General features: G+C 29.4%; 1 protein-coding gene and 2 pseudogenes across 1 annotated transcript; 2 read left to right on the top strand and 1 right to left on the bottom strand.

Annotated features, from left to right (window-relative positions):
• Nucleotides 1–347: 347 nt before the first annotated feature.
• Nucleotides 348–2,990, bottom strand: LOC114180857 (cation/H(+) antiporter 15 pseudogene; annotated as a pseudogene).
• A 4,448-nt stretch (nt 2,991–7,438) lies between these two features.
• On the top strand, nt 7,439–10,918 carry LOC114181149 (silicon efflux transporter LSI2-like). The gene is made up of 4 exons (XM_028067509.2): nt 7,439–7,687; nt 8,737–9,993; nt 10,124–10,313; nt 10,451–10,918. Exons 2-4 carry the CDS (start codon nt 8,836–8,838, stop codon nt 10,711–10,713), a joined length of 1,611 nt encoding a protein of 536 aa, XP_027923310.2. The 5' UTR covers nt 7,439–7,687; nt 8,737–8,835; the 3' UTR covers nt 10,714–10,918.
• Nucleotides 10,919–16,292: 5,374 nt separating this feature from the next.
• LOC114180858 (cation/H(+) antiporter 15 pseudogene) lies at nt 16,293–18,934 on the top strand (annotated as a pseudogene).
• Nucleotides 18,935–20,269: the final 1,335 nt, after the last annotated feature.

The raw sequence follows: 20,269 nt of genomic DNA on the forward strand, positions 1-20,269 counted from the left end.
AAATTGGAAAGAAAAATTGGATTTTAAAAAATAATAAAAATTAGTATTCAAAAAGTGGTTAAGAAATATAAGAAATGTGAAATTTGTTCATTTATTAGTTTTATTGATGAATATAAAATGATAACAAAACAAAACTAAAATTAAAAACAGAAGAAATTATATGATATTGAACAAATAATCACATTTTCTAATAAGTGAATTTTTAGTCTAATTCAGTCTTACAAAACTAGTTTATCAAGTAAGGTTTGCAGCCACTTATATACTGTAAATTGATATACATCAAGCTGAGAAAACATTTTCTTGTAAATCCTTGTGCTTCATTGCAAACCTTCATGTTTATTTTGTCTTCAAACAAGAGACTCAATCGTGCTTTTGTTAGTGGCCTTCTGGTTAAGATTATTTTCAAAAACCATTCCTCCATATCCATATTGTTGAACAACTAGCACAGACGAGCGTGAACCAAAATTATTTGACACCAAAATGTCTCCTATAACTCCAAGTTCTAAGCAATCACACCACTCCATCAAATTTGAGAAGACCTTAGAGTTCCTACAATTTCCTTGACCAACTATGTAAATATCACAACCAAATTTGTCTATCTCATTGAGGACTGTAGGAATATCTTCACCACCATGAACATCAATCTCTGAGTAGGATATTGACTCACTATTGTTAACAGCTGTAAGTCTGAATGTGCTTATATACTCTTCATCTAACTCCTTTTGCCTATCTGTATCTATTACTGCAGATAATATCCCTTGTGCTTCATCGTGAATTGAAGCATCTACTTTTGCTGCGTCACCCAACAGAAGAATTCGAACCACTGAAAGTTGTGTTCCTGAACGTCCTGCCATCCTCCATGCAATAGCCAGGGCTTCACGGTCATCAGGGCCCCCAACAAAGATCACACAAATATGAAGGTTCATTTTTGGAACTAACCCAAAATCACGATCAACAAATATTCCCACGGAGCAGGGAGCACCTTGCATTACATTTTGGTTTATATCTTTGTATGAAACATTGGTTACTTCTAGAGTACCTTCTAAACTTAATTGTTTGTGAAATGGAAGAAGGATTAAGCTTGTGCGGTTCTCATCTGCTGAGTGGTATATGTCCTCATGAATAGTTGTATATGCTGACACCACATTTAAGGTCTCAACTCTAACAGCATCATATGCCTCTCCAAGTGCATCAAATGTGTTTTGAATGCTTTCTAACTCTTCTTGTGACCTGGTCAGGTTTTGTTCTCCGAGTTGGCTCCTATGCTTCCCTATATGTGCAGCAACTAGGGCAGCAGCACGTCCAGTAAGTTCGACAAGGTACAAGGCAAAAACATGCACAGGGGAAACTCTCGTGGCATTAAAACATTCAATTATGCTAATCATGCTTGCAGCTTGGCGAGTATTGTGAACACATGCTATAAATCGGAGCTCTGCATCAACTCTTAGTTTTTGTATGGTCTTTAGCTTGTTCTGTTCAAATATTTGTCTTGGTTTGTAGACGACATTGATGATGGGAGACACAACTATAGTCATCAATAGAACAGCGGAAGTTATAACAGCATAGGTAAGAATAGAAAATATCTGCAACAACACATAACAAAAACTTATGAATTAGACTACAATTGTATATCTAAGAAAATAAAACAATTGAATACAACATTTTAAATAGATCAATACCGCTCTATCCCAAGCAATGTTCAACATTATTAATGCCATGGTGCCTTTATTATTCAAAATCAAGCCCAAGCTCAAACCATCTCGAATACGCATACCGAAGAAAAATGTGACAAATAAAGTGCTTAAAATCTTTAGAGCACACAACAAGAGTATAATCACAATTGTAAAGGGCCAACTTTCTTGGGAGAAAATTGCGATCAACATAAGTCTCATCCCAGTTCCAGTAAAGAAAAGAGGTACTAAAAAGCCGCTAACAAAATCATCTGAAATTGACATGACCAGTTCAGCAAATTTCCCATGTGGTAAAATTAATCCAAAAACAAAAGCCCCAACAATGGCATGTGCACCAAGAAAATCTGAAATACATGAACAGGCTAAAACCCCCATGAAAATAAAGAGCAATTGGTTATCACTCCATTCATCTTTGTCTTCTTTGCGATCAATAAACCATTGAATGAGTGGACGTACCACAAAGATGCACACAACAACAAATGTTATCGTGGATAACACAGTGTAGATAGCTCCTTTACCATTAATTGAAAATGGAACAAATAAAGTGAAAAGAATCCAACCATAGGTGTCACCAATCATGGCTGCTGTTAAAGCTGCTTTGCCAAGACCAGTATAAAGGAGCTTAAGCTCAGAAAGTGTGTGTGCTACCACAGGAAAACCTGTAACAGTGAGAATTAAAGTCCAAATCATATAAGCATTACTTGTACTTTCCTCAAGGGGAAACATCATAACATGTCCATAAACGTTTCGAAACAAAGCATATAAGCATGGTGCAACGAGTATGGGAAAAACGATCCCAGCAATTGCGATGCTTGCAGCCTTCTTGTTCACATTTAGAATGGTATTTAAGTTCATCTCCAATCCACTAAGGAATGCATAATAAATGAGACCAATGTGAGAAAGGACCTCGACATTGACGACCCCATTTACCGGAAAAATGAACTCAAAAATTGCCGTGAATCTTCCAAGTAATGGCGGTGTCAGTAGAAAACCAACCTAGGTAATTATAATTTAGAATTCCCACACATTACATTGTTAGAATGACACATATAAGAAATTTTGAGATAAGTTTCATAAACAAAACAACATTGAGATTTATCTACTTACAGAGATTTGTGAAATGAGACGAGTTTGATGCAGAGGTTTGTAGATTATGGAAAAGAGACGAGATAACACAGCAACAAAAGCAATTTGAAATGCCAGAATAGGGAGCTCTGTTTTCAAAACTTTATCGGTTTTCCAAAATTGATTAGGATTAACTATAGATACGTTGTAACATGCAGGTATTGTGTCCGTCATTGTTCTTTCGATTTTGTATTTGATACACTTAGTCTTTATGTTTCTTCTACAATGGTTCTTTCATCCTTTATATGATTTTTCTTTTACTCAAAGAACCTTAGATTAAAAAACATTATTGGTATGTAACAACAGAATACATCATCGACAACATAGATTCCACCTATACATATCTATTTACGGTGTCACTCATTTATCATATCTTATAGTTAGTGTCATTTTTTGTTTGACACAACAAATAGTTAAACTTTTCTATAGTTAGATAACTGCATTATTATTTTAAATATCTCAATTTAATATTTTGTTATTAAAAATCAGTTATCATTGTTAGAGAAAATGGGTTCATTTTATTTTCCTATTGATAGCTTATATGGTTATATATCTTCCTTAATATAAAAGAACACGTGAGAATCTATTTTTAGTTTTTGTTTTTACCGAAAAAAAAAACTAATTAAATCAATTTTAAAACTAGCATGCAACCTCTCGTTCATACAAAGACAATAACATGCCTTTTTCATGTTGAAAAATAAAACTAAAATATACGGACTTGATTTTCGTTAAATTTTTCCACCCAACAATGTCACTATTTCAAGTCAACTATTACATAGGACTTGCAATAGTCTCATGTGTTTATTAGAATCCTTTAAAAAGTGATATTTTCACTTAGTTGAAGTTGTGAAGTATTAGATTTTGTTTGCTCATTTTTGGAAAAAGAATAAACATATTTGAACACAATGTATTGATTTTAACTATTTTTCAAATACATGTTAAATATATGATTTTTAAAAAAAGTATAAACTTTGGAATAAATAAAATGTCATAGTATGATTAGATTTGAAATGCATGTATAGAGAGAGTTATGAGTGCAATGAATTTTTATTCTATCAATGAGTAGATACTTTCGGTGTCGAACTTGAGAAAAATAAATATAATAAAAACATTACAAATATATTAATGTTTTTGTATTTTATAGAAATATACTATGTTAATTTTGATGTATATGAGTAAACATATCAAAAAGTGTAATGTATTTCCCATCCAATTATAGATTTTAAGTTAACTTTATTCAACTAAGAATTATTGAATAATTTTAGTACAACAATATATAAAATTATTTTTTATGTAATTGTTGCTAAAGAATTAGGTTAGAGAATTTTAGTTAAAGGTGAATTGGATATCAATTTTCATATTTGATCATTACAATAAAACTATTAAATCGCAACTAATTTTATGAATATATATATATATATATATATATATATATATATATATATATATATATATATATATATATATACTAATTTATAAACTAGTTAATTAGAAATTAATTTAAAGATCAATTATTTTGGTAGCTAATGTTAGTGACTAATTTAAAAATCAATTCATAATAGAAATTAGTTACCAATTTAGAAACTAATTATATTTTTTAAAACTATTTTAGTTATCAATAATTTTTAGTTTTTAGATTAAGATATAAATTGATTATCATAGTGATTAATTATTTTTTATTACTAAACTTGGTTATTCATCACTAATTTTTTTTAGTGAATTCATAATGTTATTTTTGGAATATAAATAATTGATTCAATCAATTCTCATGTTATATTTTGGAGTATAGACTTTGACAATTTTTTTATCACATTTATTTTATTTGTAGTTAGTGTACAAAATTATTGGAGATACTTTTAGTAATAAATTCTAAAATGATGAATGATTTACAAAAATAAATAGGAGATACTCTTTAGTAATAAATTCTGAAATGATGAATGATTTACAAAAATAAATAAAGTTAAGTACTTTCTGGAAAAAAAGTTTAAATAAAATTGAAAAACAACTCCTTTAGAAGTTTTTCATGTTTGATCATCTAACAAAGTTGACAACATATAAGTTGTGACAAACTTGTGATGTTAATATTAATTAAAAAAGTTTCAAAATTAAAAATATATTTACCGACTCTAAATGTTTTTTCATAAAGAATTATATAATACTAATTTTCCACATTGCATAGAAAAATGTAGAAATCATTGCATAAAGAATTATATATTTACCGACTCAAACATTTTTTTCATAAACATTGCTTATCTTGAAAATTATAAAATATTTTTTAGATTACCTACTTGTTGAAGTCGAATTTAGTAATTCAAAACTAAAAATTGTCAACCATAAAAATTAATATTTTAAGAAGGGACACTATTTAGATAATAATAATAAATAATTTTTTAGTTAATACATTTCTAGAAATAACTTAGTAAGCTGGAAAGACGATTTTATTTAAGTATTATATTAAAAGTAATTTAATTTTAGAGACGATGTGGTGTGGGGTATTAATGTTTTTTACATAGCTTTAAATTGATTTTTTTTAATCACAGAAAGATTTTAGGTATTTTCACATTTTCTTAACAAACTATTATAGCACCTCCATATTTTTGTCTCTTTACTTCTTTTATTGTTTCATCATAAATTTATTATTTTAAGATTTTAGATAAAAGAAATTGTTATATATTTTATATTAATTTATTCACATTTATTAGTACTAGTTAATCTGTCTCAAAAGGGCACAAACACAACACTGGTACCACATTATCGTGTGATTAACTAAATATAAGATTCACTAACTATATTTGATAAATAAATATCTTTTATAACCCCAATGTGATTATATATATCCTTCTACTTAACTAAGGTGTATTCAAACTTTACACTATGATTGAAATTCATATAATTATATTTTATATACAATTGATGATGTTTTATTATATAAAATACATTTCTACAATAAAATTCAAAGAGTATTGAAATATTTAACATGTCTACGTATGTCCATGTTAATACGGGTACGCTTCTCATACGTGTCCCGTACGTGGGTGTTTCAAAAAAGTCTTAATACTTCAAAATATGAAATTTTAATTCTCCAATAAAAACAGTTTAATTAAAGAAAAAAAAATCTACGTGTCCAGAAACCTCCCAGGAATGCGACAGAAGACCTTATCTTCTGAGACAGGAAACAGAGGAAGAAGAAGACAACAGAAGCACTCTAATTTCAATTAAAATTGTTTTCCATACCTTTAATTCGATAAACACATTTTGGACAACCACTTTCAAACAACTTCTATGAACAAGACATTTTTTCTTATTAAAAGAAATTAAATATAAATATAATTTTAATCTTGAAGCTATAAAATTTGTATTTAAAACTTTAATATATTTTAGTTTTAACTTTTAAAAATAAATAAATATAATTATTTTAATTCAATTAATTATGTTAAATTTTGTTATACGTGTCGACTAATATTAAAATAAAAATATATCAAATGACAAATAATTTAATTATTAGCATAAAATGATTTAAAAACATAATAATTTAATTGGATTAAAATAATTATATTCAATATTTTTAATATATAAATAAAATTTAACATAATCAATTAGACTAAAATAATTATATCTGTTTACTTTTAAAATGTAAAGATTAAAATGTATTAAAATTTTAAACATAGACTAATTTTAGTTTTCCATAAAAGTTCAAAAACTAAAAGTATATTTAACTTTATTAAAAATTATAAAATTTGCATTAGTTATGAGATATTATCTTCATCTCATTATTTGTTACTTGTGGGGATATATATATATATATATATATATATATATATATATATATATATATATATATATATATATATATATATATATATTAAAGTACAAATCAAATAAATTTTTTATTAAAATATTAATACAATACAAATTTAAATAAATTGCACCAAAATTTAAATTTTAAAACTTAACCTTTTAAAAATAACTTTAATTTTATAGGTTTAGATAAAAGTAAAAATATATAAAGTCAAATGTTAACCAATTCTTTAATAATCATTGATATTGTCTTTATTTTGATCACCGAATTTTAAAAAAAAATTACTAAAATAAAACACGGTTATAATTATTATTAAAAAAATATATAAAAAATAATTATGAAGTCCGCTTTGGATATTTATAAATAACATACTAAGTACCCTCATAATTTCATATAGTAAAATTTATTGAAAATGCAATTCGAAAAATCAATTCTCTAATAATGAATGTGCCCCACAATAATGATTTGAAGCTATGTTTGAAGTTGCCTCATACGACTTTTTTGCACATACACACACCCCAGAGTGTTAGAGGGTCCCCTCATCAAGCTGTCGTACGAAGTTGTCTCTTTTCTTCCTTCTATCCTGTTGGAAGATGTAACTAATTAAGCATCATGGTAAAGCTTTTTTAACACAGGTTTTTTTATCAGGTTAAAAATTACAATGGGTAATCAAAGTTTAAATTTTTATGCAAGAATATAGCAGTTGAAATATCACAGTAACTTAGTTTTTATTCCAGTTATATAGGATTTGTTTAAAATGAAGAAGATAGTTTCTCTATCATGAACCACACGTGATAGAACATAAGTTGCCTCTTACGACTTGTATACTCCAGACTGTGCATGTAAACAAAGTGTCACTTTTAGCCAACTGGACTCAGTTGCCGCTTATGACTCATCCTTTAAGTGTTCATGTATATATGACAAAGCAAGAGCTTCATCTTTCTCATCATTGTGAACTCTAGTTTTCAGCTCTGTTGCAATTTTCCTGACAGAATATACTTTTTCTCAATCCAGTTCAGAAGAAAGACTCAGAGTTCATAGTTTTACATGGAGCCTTCAAGTTATCAATAAGGTAATAAGGATATGATGTAAAGTGTGTGATGAATGTTTTGGCTTGATTTAACTGCTGTGTTATATGTCTTTGCTGTTCATTGGATCAATATGGTTATGGATTAAAGCTGAAAGAGGCAGAAGATACTTGTATATCAGATGTGGGAAATCTTTCTTTCTCATTTTATATACATTGGAAAAATGAATACCTTTGTAAGTTTAAACCAAAAACATGTACTACTGAGTGGTTTCAAATTCTGGCTTTTAGGGGTGGTTTTAACTCAGAAGAAAGATAAAAACTTTGTTTTTAGAAGACGTTGAACAGTCCATTTATGTGTTCTTTGATGCATTTCTAGGGTTCAATGAAACTCTTTTTGTTGTTCGATTTTTCTAGCATGTAGAGATGTACTTTGCTCCATGTTTACTGTGTCGGTACTTCATAACATGATGCAAGCAAATACTAGTATTTGAGGCCTTGACTTTGGACAGCTAGCCCTTAAAAAAAGGAAAAAGTGGATATGGTTCTCAAGTCAAGTGTATTTTTTTGGATGAGGTTTCGACAGTACAAATATGGTACCAATTAGCTCTTTTTTGTTGGCAAAGAAAAAAACACCATTTCTCCCAGTAAGACACTTACACGTGGTATTGACAAAGACTTGAAACATCTTTTATTGGTATTGGATTGTTGGTTGGCTAACCATTTTTTTTTTATTACAGCTTATTATGATTTTTGTCCTAAGTTGTTTTTTACATAACTACTCCTTTTAACTTTTATTCTGGGCTTTGAAATTCATGCGATTTTATCTTACAACACTGTTGTCATGTTTTATAGCATGGAATTCCAATGTCTGATCTAACTCAAGTTTATGTACAGCATAGTACTGCAGTTGTGCTCTGTCAAATACCGTAAAAAATATGCACTCTACCTGTTTGATCGTTAATCTTCAAAAATAATGATTTACTTAATTCATGTCATGAAGTGTTAGATTGAATAGTAATGGAGTCTTATTTAAAGGTTGGATTTTCATGTAGTCTCAGTAAGTTACTAACCAATTGGCTTTCGATGTTCAGGAAATTCTACAAGACAACCTTGTATTGTGTTGACCTGAAAGGTGAAAGTTTGAATATTTGTTTGGAAATTTGGGAAGTGTTGCTTGTTTAAGCACAAGAATGGCACTGGCTCCTCCTCCAAAAGTTGTCCTTGGTTCAGTAGCCTTTGCAGTGTTCTGGGTTCTAGCAGTTTTCCCATGTGTACCTTTTCTACCTATTGGGAGAACTGCAGGGTCCCTTCTGGGTGCAATGCTTATGGTCATATTCCAAGTTCTGACTCCAGATCAAGCTTTTGCTGCAATTGATATTCCAATTCTTGGTCTTCTTTTTGGCACAATGGTAGTGACTGTTTTTCTTGAAAGAGCAGACCTGTTCAAGTACTTGGGGAAGTTGCTGTCATGGAAAAGTAGAGGACCAAAAGACTTACTTTGTAGAATCTGTCTGATTTCTGCTATTTCAAGTGCTTTTTTCACCAATGACACCTCTTGTGTTGTGCTGACTGAATTTGTGTTGAAAATTGCAAGGCAGCATAACCTCCCACCTTACCCTTTCCTTCTTGCACTTGCTTCAAGTGCTAATATTGGGTCCTCAGCAACCCCAATTGGGAACCCCCAGAATCTGGTTATAGCTATTCAAGGCAAAATATCATTTGGGAGTTTTCTAACTGGCATTCTTCCAGCTATGCTTGTAGGACTTGTGGTGAATGTTGTAATTCTTATAGTCATATATTGGAGGGTACTAACTATTCACAAGGATGAAGAGGATCCAATTTCAGAAGTAGCAGAAGAGGAGATTATGTCTCATCAGTTTTCTCCAGCCATAATGACTCATTGTGCATCATTTAATTCTGAAGAATGCAGTGACAGTTCAGAACCAACTAATAATCTTCAGAACTCTTCTCAAGTTCACACTATGACAAACCAAACAGCGCCAAGTTTAAGTGAAGTTCAGATGGGTGTTAGTAGCACAAACTCAAAGGATTCCACAACAACCACAAATGCACCTAAGGACGGGACCAGTGACACTAATCCTTCAAAAGATGTTGCAATAGTAGTGGATAGACCTAAAGAAGCACGTATTATGCACTCTTCAGAAGGAAAGGAGGACTATTTGAGCATAAAATGGAAAAGGATACTGTGGAAATCTTGTGTTTATGCAATCACATTGATGATGTTGATTGCAATGCTTCTTGGTGTGAATATGGCATGGGCTGCAATTGCAGCTGCAATAATTTTGGTGGTGCTTGATTTCAAAGATGCAGGGCCTAGCATAGACAAGGTAAAACTTATATCATAGAACATAATCTCATTTTATCTCTCTTCCTTTTGAAACCCTAGCTATTGTTATTCTTGTGCCAGTTGAACTTTGGACAATCTCTCACAGTGATTTTTCTTCTTGGAACAAACAGGTCTCTTATTCCCTTTTGATATTCTTCTGTGGAATGTTTATAACAGTAGATGGCTTCAAGAAAACTGGAATTCCAAGTGCTCTGTGGGACTTAATGGAACCTTATTCCAGAATAGATCATGCTACTGGAATAGCTGTACTTGCTGTAGTTATACTTGTCCTATCAAATTTGGCTTCAAATGTACCAACTGGTAAGCACATTCACTTGCCAAAACAATTTTTCTTCTTGTCTTTAGAACACAAAAAACGACCAAAACTAGATTCATATTCATCTCTGCTAAGAGCATTTTCATCTGATGAACCAAAACATTCTATCTATGTTTTACAGTTCTGTTGCTTGGAGCAAGAGTTGCAGCCTCAGCTGCTGCAATTTCCAAAGCAGATGAGAAGAAGGCATGGCTAATCCTAGCTTGGGTGAGCACCATAGCAGGAAACTTTTCACTGTTAGGATCAGCTGCAAACTTGGTTGTGTGTGAACAAGCTCGTAGAGCACCAAATATTGGATACACATTAACTTTTTGGACCCATCTCAAATTTGGTCTTCCTTCAACTCTCATAGTCACTGCTATTGGATTGACCCTCATAAGATGATAAAAGAATTACTGAATGAGACATTTACACAAACAAGTTAGGTTCATTGTAACACATCTTAAGGTTGTGTGCATGTACATAAACAAAGGATTTCTCTATTTTTTTTTTATCATTTATATCATCAAATAAATGCATGACCATGATGATCCTAGCAAAAAAGTTTGTTGGGAATTCTCTGAATAATAAAATGTGAGTTTTTATTTTATGTGAAGTGTTATATTTCTTTAGTTGCTTAACTTTCTCTGAGTTAGTGCACTCACATCACATGCTACCCTTTTGCAACTTTATGTCCCTTGTGTTGCCATGATCTGAAAGCTTCTCATCAAAGGTTTGGTGGTTGTTTTTCCACATATTTTGAGAGATCAAAGGAAATAGTGGTGTGTGGATCTCTTGGATATAAACATGTCCATTCTCTATCTGTGAATTGTCGAATGTTTGATGACTTTTCCAAATACAATGAACAGAATAAAAGTTTATGTAATTAATGAACATTTGTCCAAAGAAAATTATAAGAGTGAATAGAAAAAGCAACCAAAAAAGACAAAAAAAGAAACATTAACATCCTATTTTCTATCTCAATCTTTTTAACAAATTTTTATTAAAGTATAACTCGTTAAATAAGAGATAAAATCTACAAAATAGAGAGATAATCAAATTATTCTAAAAATATCTCTAATGTTTTTGGATAAATGGTTTTAAGATTAAGATTATAATATGAACATGTTGATTAATCTTAAGATACACAATACTAGAAATCTTGAGGTCCAAACATGTTGTTCATAACCACATTTATTTCCTTTTACAAAACTCCAACTTCAAATATTATTTAGTTTATTCAATCTAATGCAACTCCTAAGAAGTACTTGGGAATGTATAGAAAGAGTTTTTGTGTTCATAGTTGTAATGGCAAGTGATTTGAATATGAATATATGAAGAAGACACGTGCATGGTTATGTAATGTGGGAGCATGGCACGTGGGAGCAAGTCACATACATCTCCCTTTACCTTATTTTCAAATTTAATGTTATTGTGCCTTCCCTCATTGCTTAATTCTTTATTTCAATTTGCATATCTTTAATTCTTCATATCATTTTGTGTCTCTTTTTGCAATCAAACTCCTAATACCATAATCATATATATATATATATATATATATATATATATATATATATATATATATATATATATATATATATATATATATATATATATATATATATATATAAAATCACAATTATGATAGTTTGGAGTGAGTAACCACATAACTATAAAAAATGGTTGAGGTAAAAGTAATGTTCATGCCCTATTGTACCTAAATTTCTCATTTGTTGAACAACACACACTTTTTATATATATATATGAAGTATTTGATTTCAATTATAAAATTTATGAAAAGAAACATCATAATTGCTTTGTAAGGGAAAGTAACATTCTTTTTTTTTTAGTTTTGCATCCAAAATCAATGGAATGACTTAGCATGATTGTGTGAGAAATCTAAGGAACACATTGACACAAATTGTAAGCACATTTGACACCTCAATTGAATTGGAAGCAAACATAATGTAAGAGATTGTATCATCATCATGTAGTGAGCATGGAACATTGCTTGCATAACACCCTAGAGGATGAATCAAATGAATAAGATAGTTAAGGGATCCAACTTCATTATACTTTTCAAAAGACAAATAATTCTTATAGATTTTATTAGTCAATCTTGATTATGTTATCATTAACCTACAAAATTATTCAAATATCAATTTATTAAAAGAACTTAAGTCTCTTTGTTTGCTACCAATCTCTCTAGAACTAGTGAAACTAAAATAGTCTAAAAAATTGTTTTATTAATGATTAATTATATTTAACTTATCCTTAAGAATCAAAATAGTTGATTCTCCTTTGCTGCTCAAAATAATCTACTACTTACTTTTGAAATTGTAAAATCATAAAATTAGAACAACACGAATATTAAAATGAAAGAAGGATAATAATAAATAGTCCTTAATTCAATAAAGAGATTAATAATAAATAAATTTAATTACATTAAAGAACAATGAAAGGAAAAATTCATGAATATTGCTAATTTTCTTCCATATTTGATCATTCATGCAATAAAATTAACAAAAAAAACTAAAATTCATTGTATAAGATGATAAAAAAAATTAAACTTAAAGAATATTAGTTGTTGGAAATAATACAAGGTGAGTCAAAGTCTCATATCGGATAAAAAGACAAAGTTAAACACTATATAAAAATAAAATCTCATAGCATCATTGCCTTAAATTTTTTGAGTAAAAGTCAAATGACATATATTTATAATACAAATATCATATATATATATATATATATATATATATATATATATATATATATATATATATATAAAATCACAATTATGATAGTTTGGAGTGAGTAACCACATAACTATAAAAAATGGTTGAGGTAAAAGTAATGTTCATGCCCTATTGTACCTAAATTTCTCATTTGTTGAACAACACACACTCTAATATTAGGTCCCAAAAATCTTGGATTATTTTCCATTTCTCGTATTATAAATAGATTCAGTAAACTTACTTTTAGTAACAAAGAAGATTTATGTTAGGAAATACATAAGAATAAGAACGTATAAAAGGATATAAATAGTTAATAAAATTAGCATTGATGTACTCATTTATACTAGCCACTAAATTTTTTTCCAATCTTTATAAGTCAATAATGGTAATGTTGTTATTATAAGTAAAAAATCAACTACCACAATCTTTTCAGAACTTGTTTTTCCTTATTACAATTTCAACAAAGGATATTAGTATAAACAACGTATTATATAGATATCTACATGAATATAAAGAATCTCTGGAGTAACAGATGGCTAAAATTATTTAAATAACTTAAAGTTTATGATGATTAAATTCAAAACAACAATACAAATCCAACCTGAATTTAATTATATTTATTCAATAGTACACAAATTTCTCCAACAACAATTGAATACTAGAAATTAAGAGCATTCTCATTATTTCAACATTGTCTATAGTACAACTTCTTTTTTTCAACTTTACCCATGGATTACTTTTCACATCACACCAAGTAAAACCTCGGATTCTTGGCACAAATATCATTGACCTCATTATTTATAACCTTACCAATTTTCTCACCGACAAAAACTTATCTCAAAGATTTAGGAAAAATGTAAAACTTTTTTAAATTTATAATATAAAGATTGCTTGAAATAACTTACCTTTACCTATATAGTTGTGAGTTTAATGTCTTGTTTAAATATTTTAATCCATTCAAATATATTTTTAGCTCATTAAAATCCTTAATTTATTAAAATCATTAATGTGTTAAATTTAAGTAACTTAATCCATTAAAACAATATGAAATTCAAATGCTTAAAGATTCAAGTAAAATATAAAAATATTTTTCATTTCAAATCCAAAAAATTTAAAAGAACATTTTAATAGATGAAATATATTTTAATCTATTAAAATAAAAGTAAAGATTTCAAACAAAGCTACAAAATTTTAAATAAATTATTTTCTTTACCTATGTTAGACAAACATAAAGAAATCATCGACAACATTTTTAATATATAAATTATAACTTACATATATAAATATGTTTGAAAATCCAAGTATGAGTTTAAGTCTCACGTTGGGTAGAAATGAAAAAGTGGAGTACTATATAAGAATGAAGACCCATAAATCCATTGTCTTAAGATTTTGGGTTGAGAGTCACTACTAAAAAAACTCATATTTCATGCTAATCTTGTTTTGAGAAATTTTTCGTAAGAAATACTTACAAGAATTTCTAGTTGTGAGTAGTGTCAATGCCTTATGTAGTTAGGTTCAAGTCTCATTGGTGTTGCATTTCCCTAATGAACCTCAGGTGCTTTCGCTGGAAAGGAAGGAAACGGTTAGACTGACTTGAGTAAGTGAATAGCATTACATAAATTCATAGATGTATTTTAAATTTTACCTTTTGTATAATATTTTTTTGTTAAAATTTAGTAATAAATTATATAAAGTTGTAGTTTATTATAAAAATAATTATTACAATCACACATGTTATTTTTTTTTTTTAACTAAAGATTTGGTATATCTATATCATTTATTCAAAACGAAAATACAAGTATTTCTTTTAAAAAAAAGTTGGCTCGGCATAAACTAAAATTATACAACAATAACTTCAAATTAATTCACAACTCAAATAATTTATATCCAACTAAATTTATTCGATATAAATTTTAGAATATTAAATTTAGCATATACTAAATTAACCACATTGATGTTAATCCAATCCGATCCAAATAATATTCAAACTTAATTTCAAGATTTCATATCTCAATAATATGTAATTATAAACAATCATATCGATGAAAACATGTTAAATATAAATTATTGATATTCTAAAAATTTATGTAAGCACTGCATTACTTTTATTTTCTTAAAATATAAAGTTTTCCTCATATTTAAATTTTTATAGATTATGTTTACAAAATTTTATATTAATATAAAATTATTTAATATTTTATTCATATGCATCAAAATTAAGATGATATATTTCTATAAAATACAAAAACATGAATATATTTGTAATATTTTTGTTATATTTCATTTTTCTCAAATTCGGCATCGGAAAGTATTAACTCATTGATAAGGTAAGTATTCATTGCATTCTTAACTCTCCATACATACATTTCAAATCTAATCACACTATAGTATTTTATTTATTTTCAATTTTATACTCTTTTTAAAAGATAATATATTTAGCATGTTTTTGGAAAATAGTTAATATCAATAATTGTGTACAAATATGTTTCTTTTATTTTTCAAAATGAACAAATGAAGTCTAATACTTCGTAGTTTCAACTAAGTGAAATATTATTTGTTAAAAGATTGTAATCAACACATGAGACTGTTGCAAGTCTAATGTAATGGTTGACTTGAAATAGTGACATTGTTGGTTCCATGTGAAAAATTTTCAAGAAAATCAAGTTTGTATATTTTAGTATTATTTTTCAACATGAAAATGCATGTTCTTGTCTTTGTATAGACGAGAGGTTGCTAGCTTGTTTCGAAATTGATTTACTTAGATTTGTTTCGGTTCACAAAAAACTAAAAACTAATTCTTGCATGTTATTTTATATTAAGGAAGATATATAACAACATAAGCTATCAATAGGAAATTAAAATGATAATCTATTTTTTGTAACAATGATAACTGATTTTTAATAACAAAGTATTAAATTGAGATATTTAAAATTTAAATATTTTATAAAATATTAATAAAGTGGTTGTATAAAATAATAATCCAGTTATGTAACTATAGAAAATTTTGGCTATTTGTTATGTCAAACAAAAAATTGACACTAACCATAAGATGGGATAAGATGGGTGACACCATAAATAGATATGCATAGGTGGAATTTATGTTGTCGATGATGTGTTATATTGTTACATACCAGTAATGTGTTTTAATCTTAGGTTCTTTGAGTAAAATAAGAAAGATATAAAGGATGAAAGCACCATAGTAGAAGAAACATCGAGACTAAGTGTATCAAATACAAAATCGAAGGAACAATGACGAACACAATACCTGCATGTTACAACGTATCTATAGTTAATCCTAATCAATTTTGGAAAACCGATAAAATCTTGAAAACAGAGCTCCCTATTATGGCAATTCAAATTGCTTTTGTTGCTGTGTTATCTCGTCTCTTTTCTATAATCTACAAACCTCTACATCAAACTCGTCTCATTTCACAAATCTCTGTAAGTAGATAAATCTCGAAGTTGTTTTGTTTATGAAACTTATCTCAAAATTTCTGATATGTGGCATTCTAACAATGTAATATGTGGGCATTCTAAATTATAATTGCCTAGGTTGGTTTCCTATTGACACCGCCATTACTTGGAAGATTCACAACAATTTTTGAGTTCATTTTTCCGGTAAATGGGGTCGTCAACGTCGAGGTCCTTTCTCACATTGGTCTCATTTATTATGCATTCCTTAGTGGATTGGAGATGAACTTAAATACCATTCTAAATGTGAACAAGAAGGCTGCAAGCATCGCAATTGCTGGGATCGTCTTTCCCATGCTCGTTGCACCATGCTTATATGCTTTGTTTCGAAACGTTTATGGACATGTTATGATGTTTCCCCTTGAGGAAAGTACAAGTAATGCTTATACACTTTGGACTTTAATTCTCACTGTTACAGGTTTTCCTGTGGTAGCACACACACTTTCTGAGCTTAAGCTCCTTTATACTGGTCTTGGCAAAGCGGCTTTAACAGCAGCCATGATTGGTGACACCTATGGTTGGATTCTTTTCACTTTATTTGTTCCATTTTCAATTAATGGTAAAGGAGCTATCTACACTGTGTTATCCACGATAACATTCGTTGTTGTGTGCATCTTTGTGGTACGTCCACTCATTCAATGGTTTATTGATCGCAAGGAAGACAAAGATGAATGGAATGATAACCAATTGCTCTTTATTTTCATGGGAGTTTTAGCCTGTTCATGTATTTCAGATTTTCTTGGTGCACATGCCATTGTTGGGGCTTTTGTTTTTGGATTAATTTTACCACATGGGAAATTTGCTGAACTAGTCATGTCAATTTCAGATGATTTTGTTGGCGGCTTTTTAGTACCCCTTTTCTTTACTGGAACTGGGATGAGACTTATGTTGATCGCAATTTTCTCCCAAGAAAGTTGGCCCTTTACAATTGTGATTATACTCTTGTTGTGTGCTCTAAAGATTTTAAGCACTTTATTTGTCACATTTTTCTTCGGTATGCGTATTCGAGATGGTTTGAGCTTAGGCTTGATTTTGAATAATAAAGGCACTATGGCGTTAATAATGTTGAACATTGCTTGGGATAGAGCGGTATTGATCTATTTAAAGCATTATATTCAATTACTTTAGTTTATTATATATACAATTGCAGTCTAATCCATAAGTTTTTGTGATGTGTGTTGCAGATATTTTCTATACCTACTTATGCCGTTATAACTTCTGCTGTTCTACTGATGACCATAGTTGTGTCTCCTGTCATCAATATCGTCTATAAACCAAGACAAATATTTGAACAGAACAAGCTAAAAACCATACAAAAACTAAGAGTTGATGCAGAGCTCCGATTTATAGCATGTGTTCACAATACTCGCCAAGCTGCAAGCATGATTAGCATAATTGAATGTTTTAATGCAACGAGAGTTTCCCCTGTGCATGTTTTTGCCTTGTACCTTGTCGAACTTACTGGACGTGCTGCAGCCCTAGTTGCGGCACATATAGGGAAGCCTAGAAGCCAACTTGGAGAACAAAACCTGACCAGGTCACAAGAAGAGTTAGAAAGCATTCACAACACATTTGATGCACTTGGAGAGGCATACGACGTTGTTAGAGTTGAGACCTTAAATGTGGTGTCAGCATATACAACTATTCATGAAGACATATACCACTCAGCAGATGAGAACCGCACAAGCTTAATTCTTCTTCCATTTCACAAACAATTAAGTTTAGAAGGTACTTTAGAAGTAACTAGCGTTGCATACAAAGATATAAACCAAAATGTAATGCAAGGTGCTCCCTGCTCCGTGGGAATATTTGTTGATCGTGATTTTGGGTTAGTTCCCAAAATGAACCTTCATATTCGTGTGGTCTTTGTTGGAGGCCCTGATGACCGTGAAGCCTTAGCCATTGCATGGAGGATGGCAGGACGTTCAGGAACACAACTCTCAGTGGTTCGAATTATTTGTTTGGGTGAAGCAGCAAAAGTAAATGCTTCAATTCACGATGAAGCACAAGGGATATTATCTGCGGTAATAGATACAGATAGGCAAAATGAGTTAGATGAAGAGTATATAAGCACATTCAGACTTACAGTAGTTAACAATAACGATTCAATATCCTACTCAGAGATTGATGTTCATAGTGGTGAAGATATTCCTGCAGTCCTTAATGAGATAGAAAAATTCGGTTGTGATATTTACATAGTTGGTCAAGGAAATTGTAGGAACTCTAAGGTCTTCTCAAATTTGATGGAATGGTGTGAGTGCTTAGAACTTGGAGTTATAGGGGACATTTTGGTGTCAGACAATTTTGGTTCACGCTCGTCTGTGCTAGTTGTTCAACAGTATGGATATGGAGGAATGGTTTTTGGAAATGATCTTAACCAGAAGGCCACTAACAAAGGCACGTTTGAGTCTGTTGTCTAAAGATAGAATAAACATGAAGGTTTGCATTGAAGCACAAGGATTTACAAGAAAATGTTTTCTCAACTTGATGTATATCAATTTACAGTATATAAATGGTTGTAAACCTTACTTGAGAAACCAGTTTTGTAAGTCTGAATTAGACATAAAATTCACTTCTTAGCAAATGTGATTATTTGTTCAATATCATATAATTTCTTACGTGTTTAATTTTAGTTTTGTTTCATTTTGGTATCATTTTATATTCCTCAATAAAACTAATAAACGAACAAATTTCACATTTCTTATATTTCTTAACCACTTTTTGAATACTATTTTTATTATTTTTTAAAATCCAATTTTTCTTTCCAATTTTTGTCATTATACATTGATATTTAGTTGTAATATTTTGCAAAATTATTTTCCTTTTATTTTGTAAACACATGTATTTATACATCCCTATTTAAATTAGTTTGTAACTTAATTTAGCTTTGGTTTTATCATTTTCTTGTTCTCTCTTATATTTGTGTATACTATTATTGCTTAATCACATGAATTAGAGGTTTGCATGCTTGAACTAACATACAAAGAAAAATAATAATGATAAACTAACGAGATAATATCCTTTTTATTTTCTTCTATTGTTGATGACCACATTTGCTCAACTAACAATATAATAACACCATAAATAGATATGTATAACTGCAATTTATATTGTCTATGATGTACTGTGTTGTTACATAACAATAATGTGTTTTAATCTAAGGATATATGAGTAAAAGAAAATAGAAATAAAGGTTTAAAGCACCATGGCAGAAGAAACATCGTAAGTAAGTGTAACTTATAGTATCTTTCTTCATGTGAAGTAACACCCTTGTAAGAAGGTCGTGTCGTAAATTCTCTCTACAAAAGTTATTCCTTTGTATTCAACCTTTGTTTTGGCCGTAGTAAGAAGTGATGAAAAAATATTTGAAGTTCTTAGTCTCATGGGAATATCGAAAACGGATATAATAGTGACCTATGTACCCGTGTTGTCAGGAGTATCTTGTGCATTTTATTCAATGGTTGATTGTGGAATCCTTTAAGAGTTCCTTAAAGATAAACTATGCATAGTCCAAAATGTTAGGGTAAATGAATATAAAAATATTGTTGTTCTTGCTCTTTAGATGATTTATTATTAAACATTATACTATTTTGACCAAAAGTGTTATGCTGTATTAATCTCCATTTTGGAAAATATATGTTATACTATAAAGATTGTTTGAAATAACTTACTTATATAGTTGGGAGTTTAATGGAATGTCTTGTCTAAATATTTTAATCCATTCAAATATATTTTTAGTTCATTAAAATTATTAA

Source organism: Vigna unguiculata, chromosome 4 (assembly GCF_037176805.1).
Source record: "Vigna unguiculata cultivar grain cowpea cultivar isolate G323 ecotype 2 chromosome 4, ASM3717680v1, whole genome shotgun sequence".
Classification (NCBI taxonomy): domain Eukaryota; kingdom Viridiplantae; phylum Streptophyta; class Magnoliopsida; order Fabales; family Fabaceae; genus Vigna; species Vigna unguiculata.

What these genes read in the sequence shown, in the direction of transcription:
- LOC114181149 (XM_028067509.2), top strand. Translation starts at nt 8,836, where the DNA reads ATGGCACTGGCTCCTCCTCCAAAAGTTGTCCTTGGTTCAGTAGCCTTT. An exon ending in CAGGGCCTAGCATAGACAAG is followed by an intron (nt 9,994 to 10,123) that starts GTAAAACTTATA and finishes TGGAACAAACAG; the next exon opens with GTCTCTTATTCCCTTTTGAT. An exon ending in GGCTTCAAATGTACCAACTG is followed by an intron (nt 10,314 to 10,450) that starts GTAAGCACATTC and finishes TATGTTTTACAG; the next exon opens with TTCTGTTGCTTGGAGCAAGA.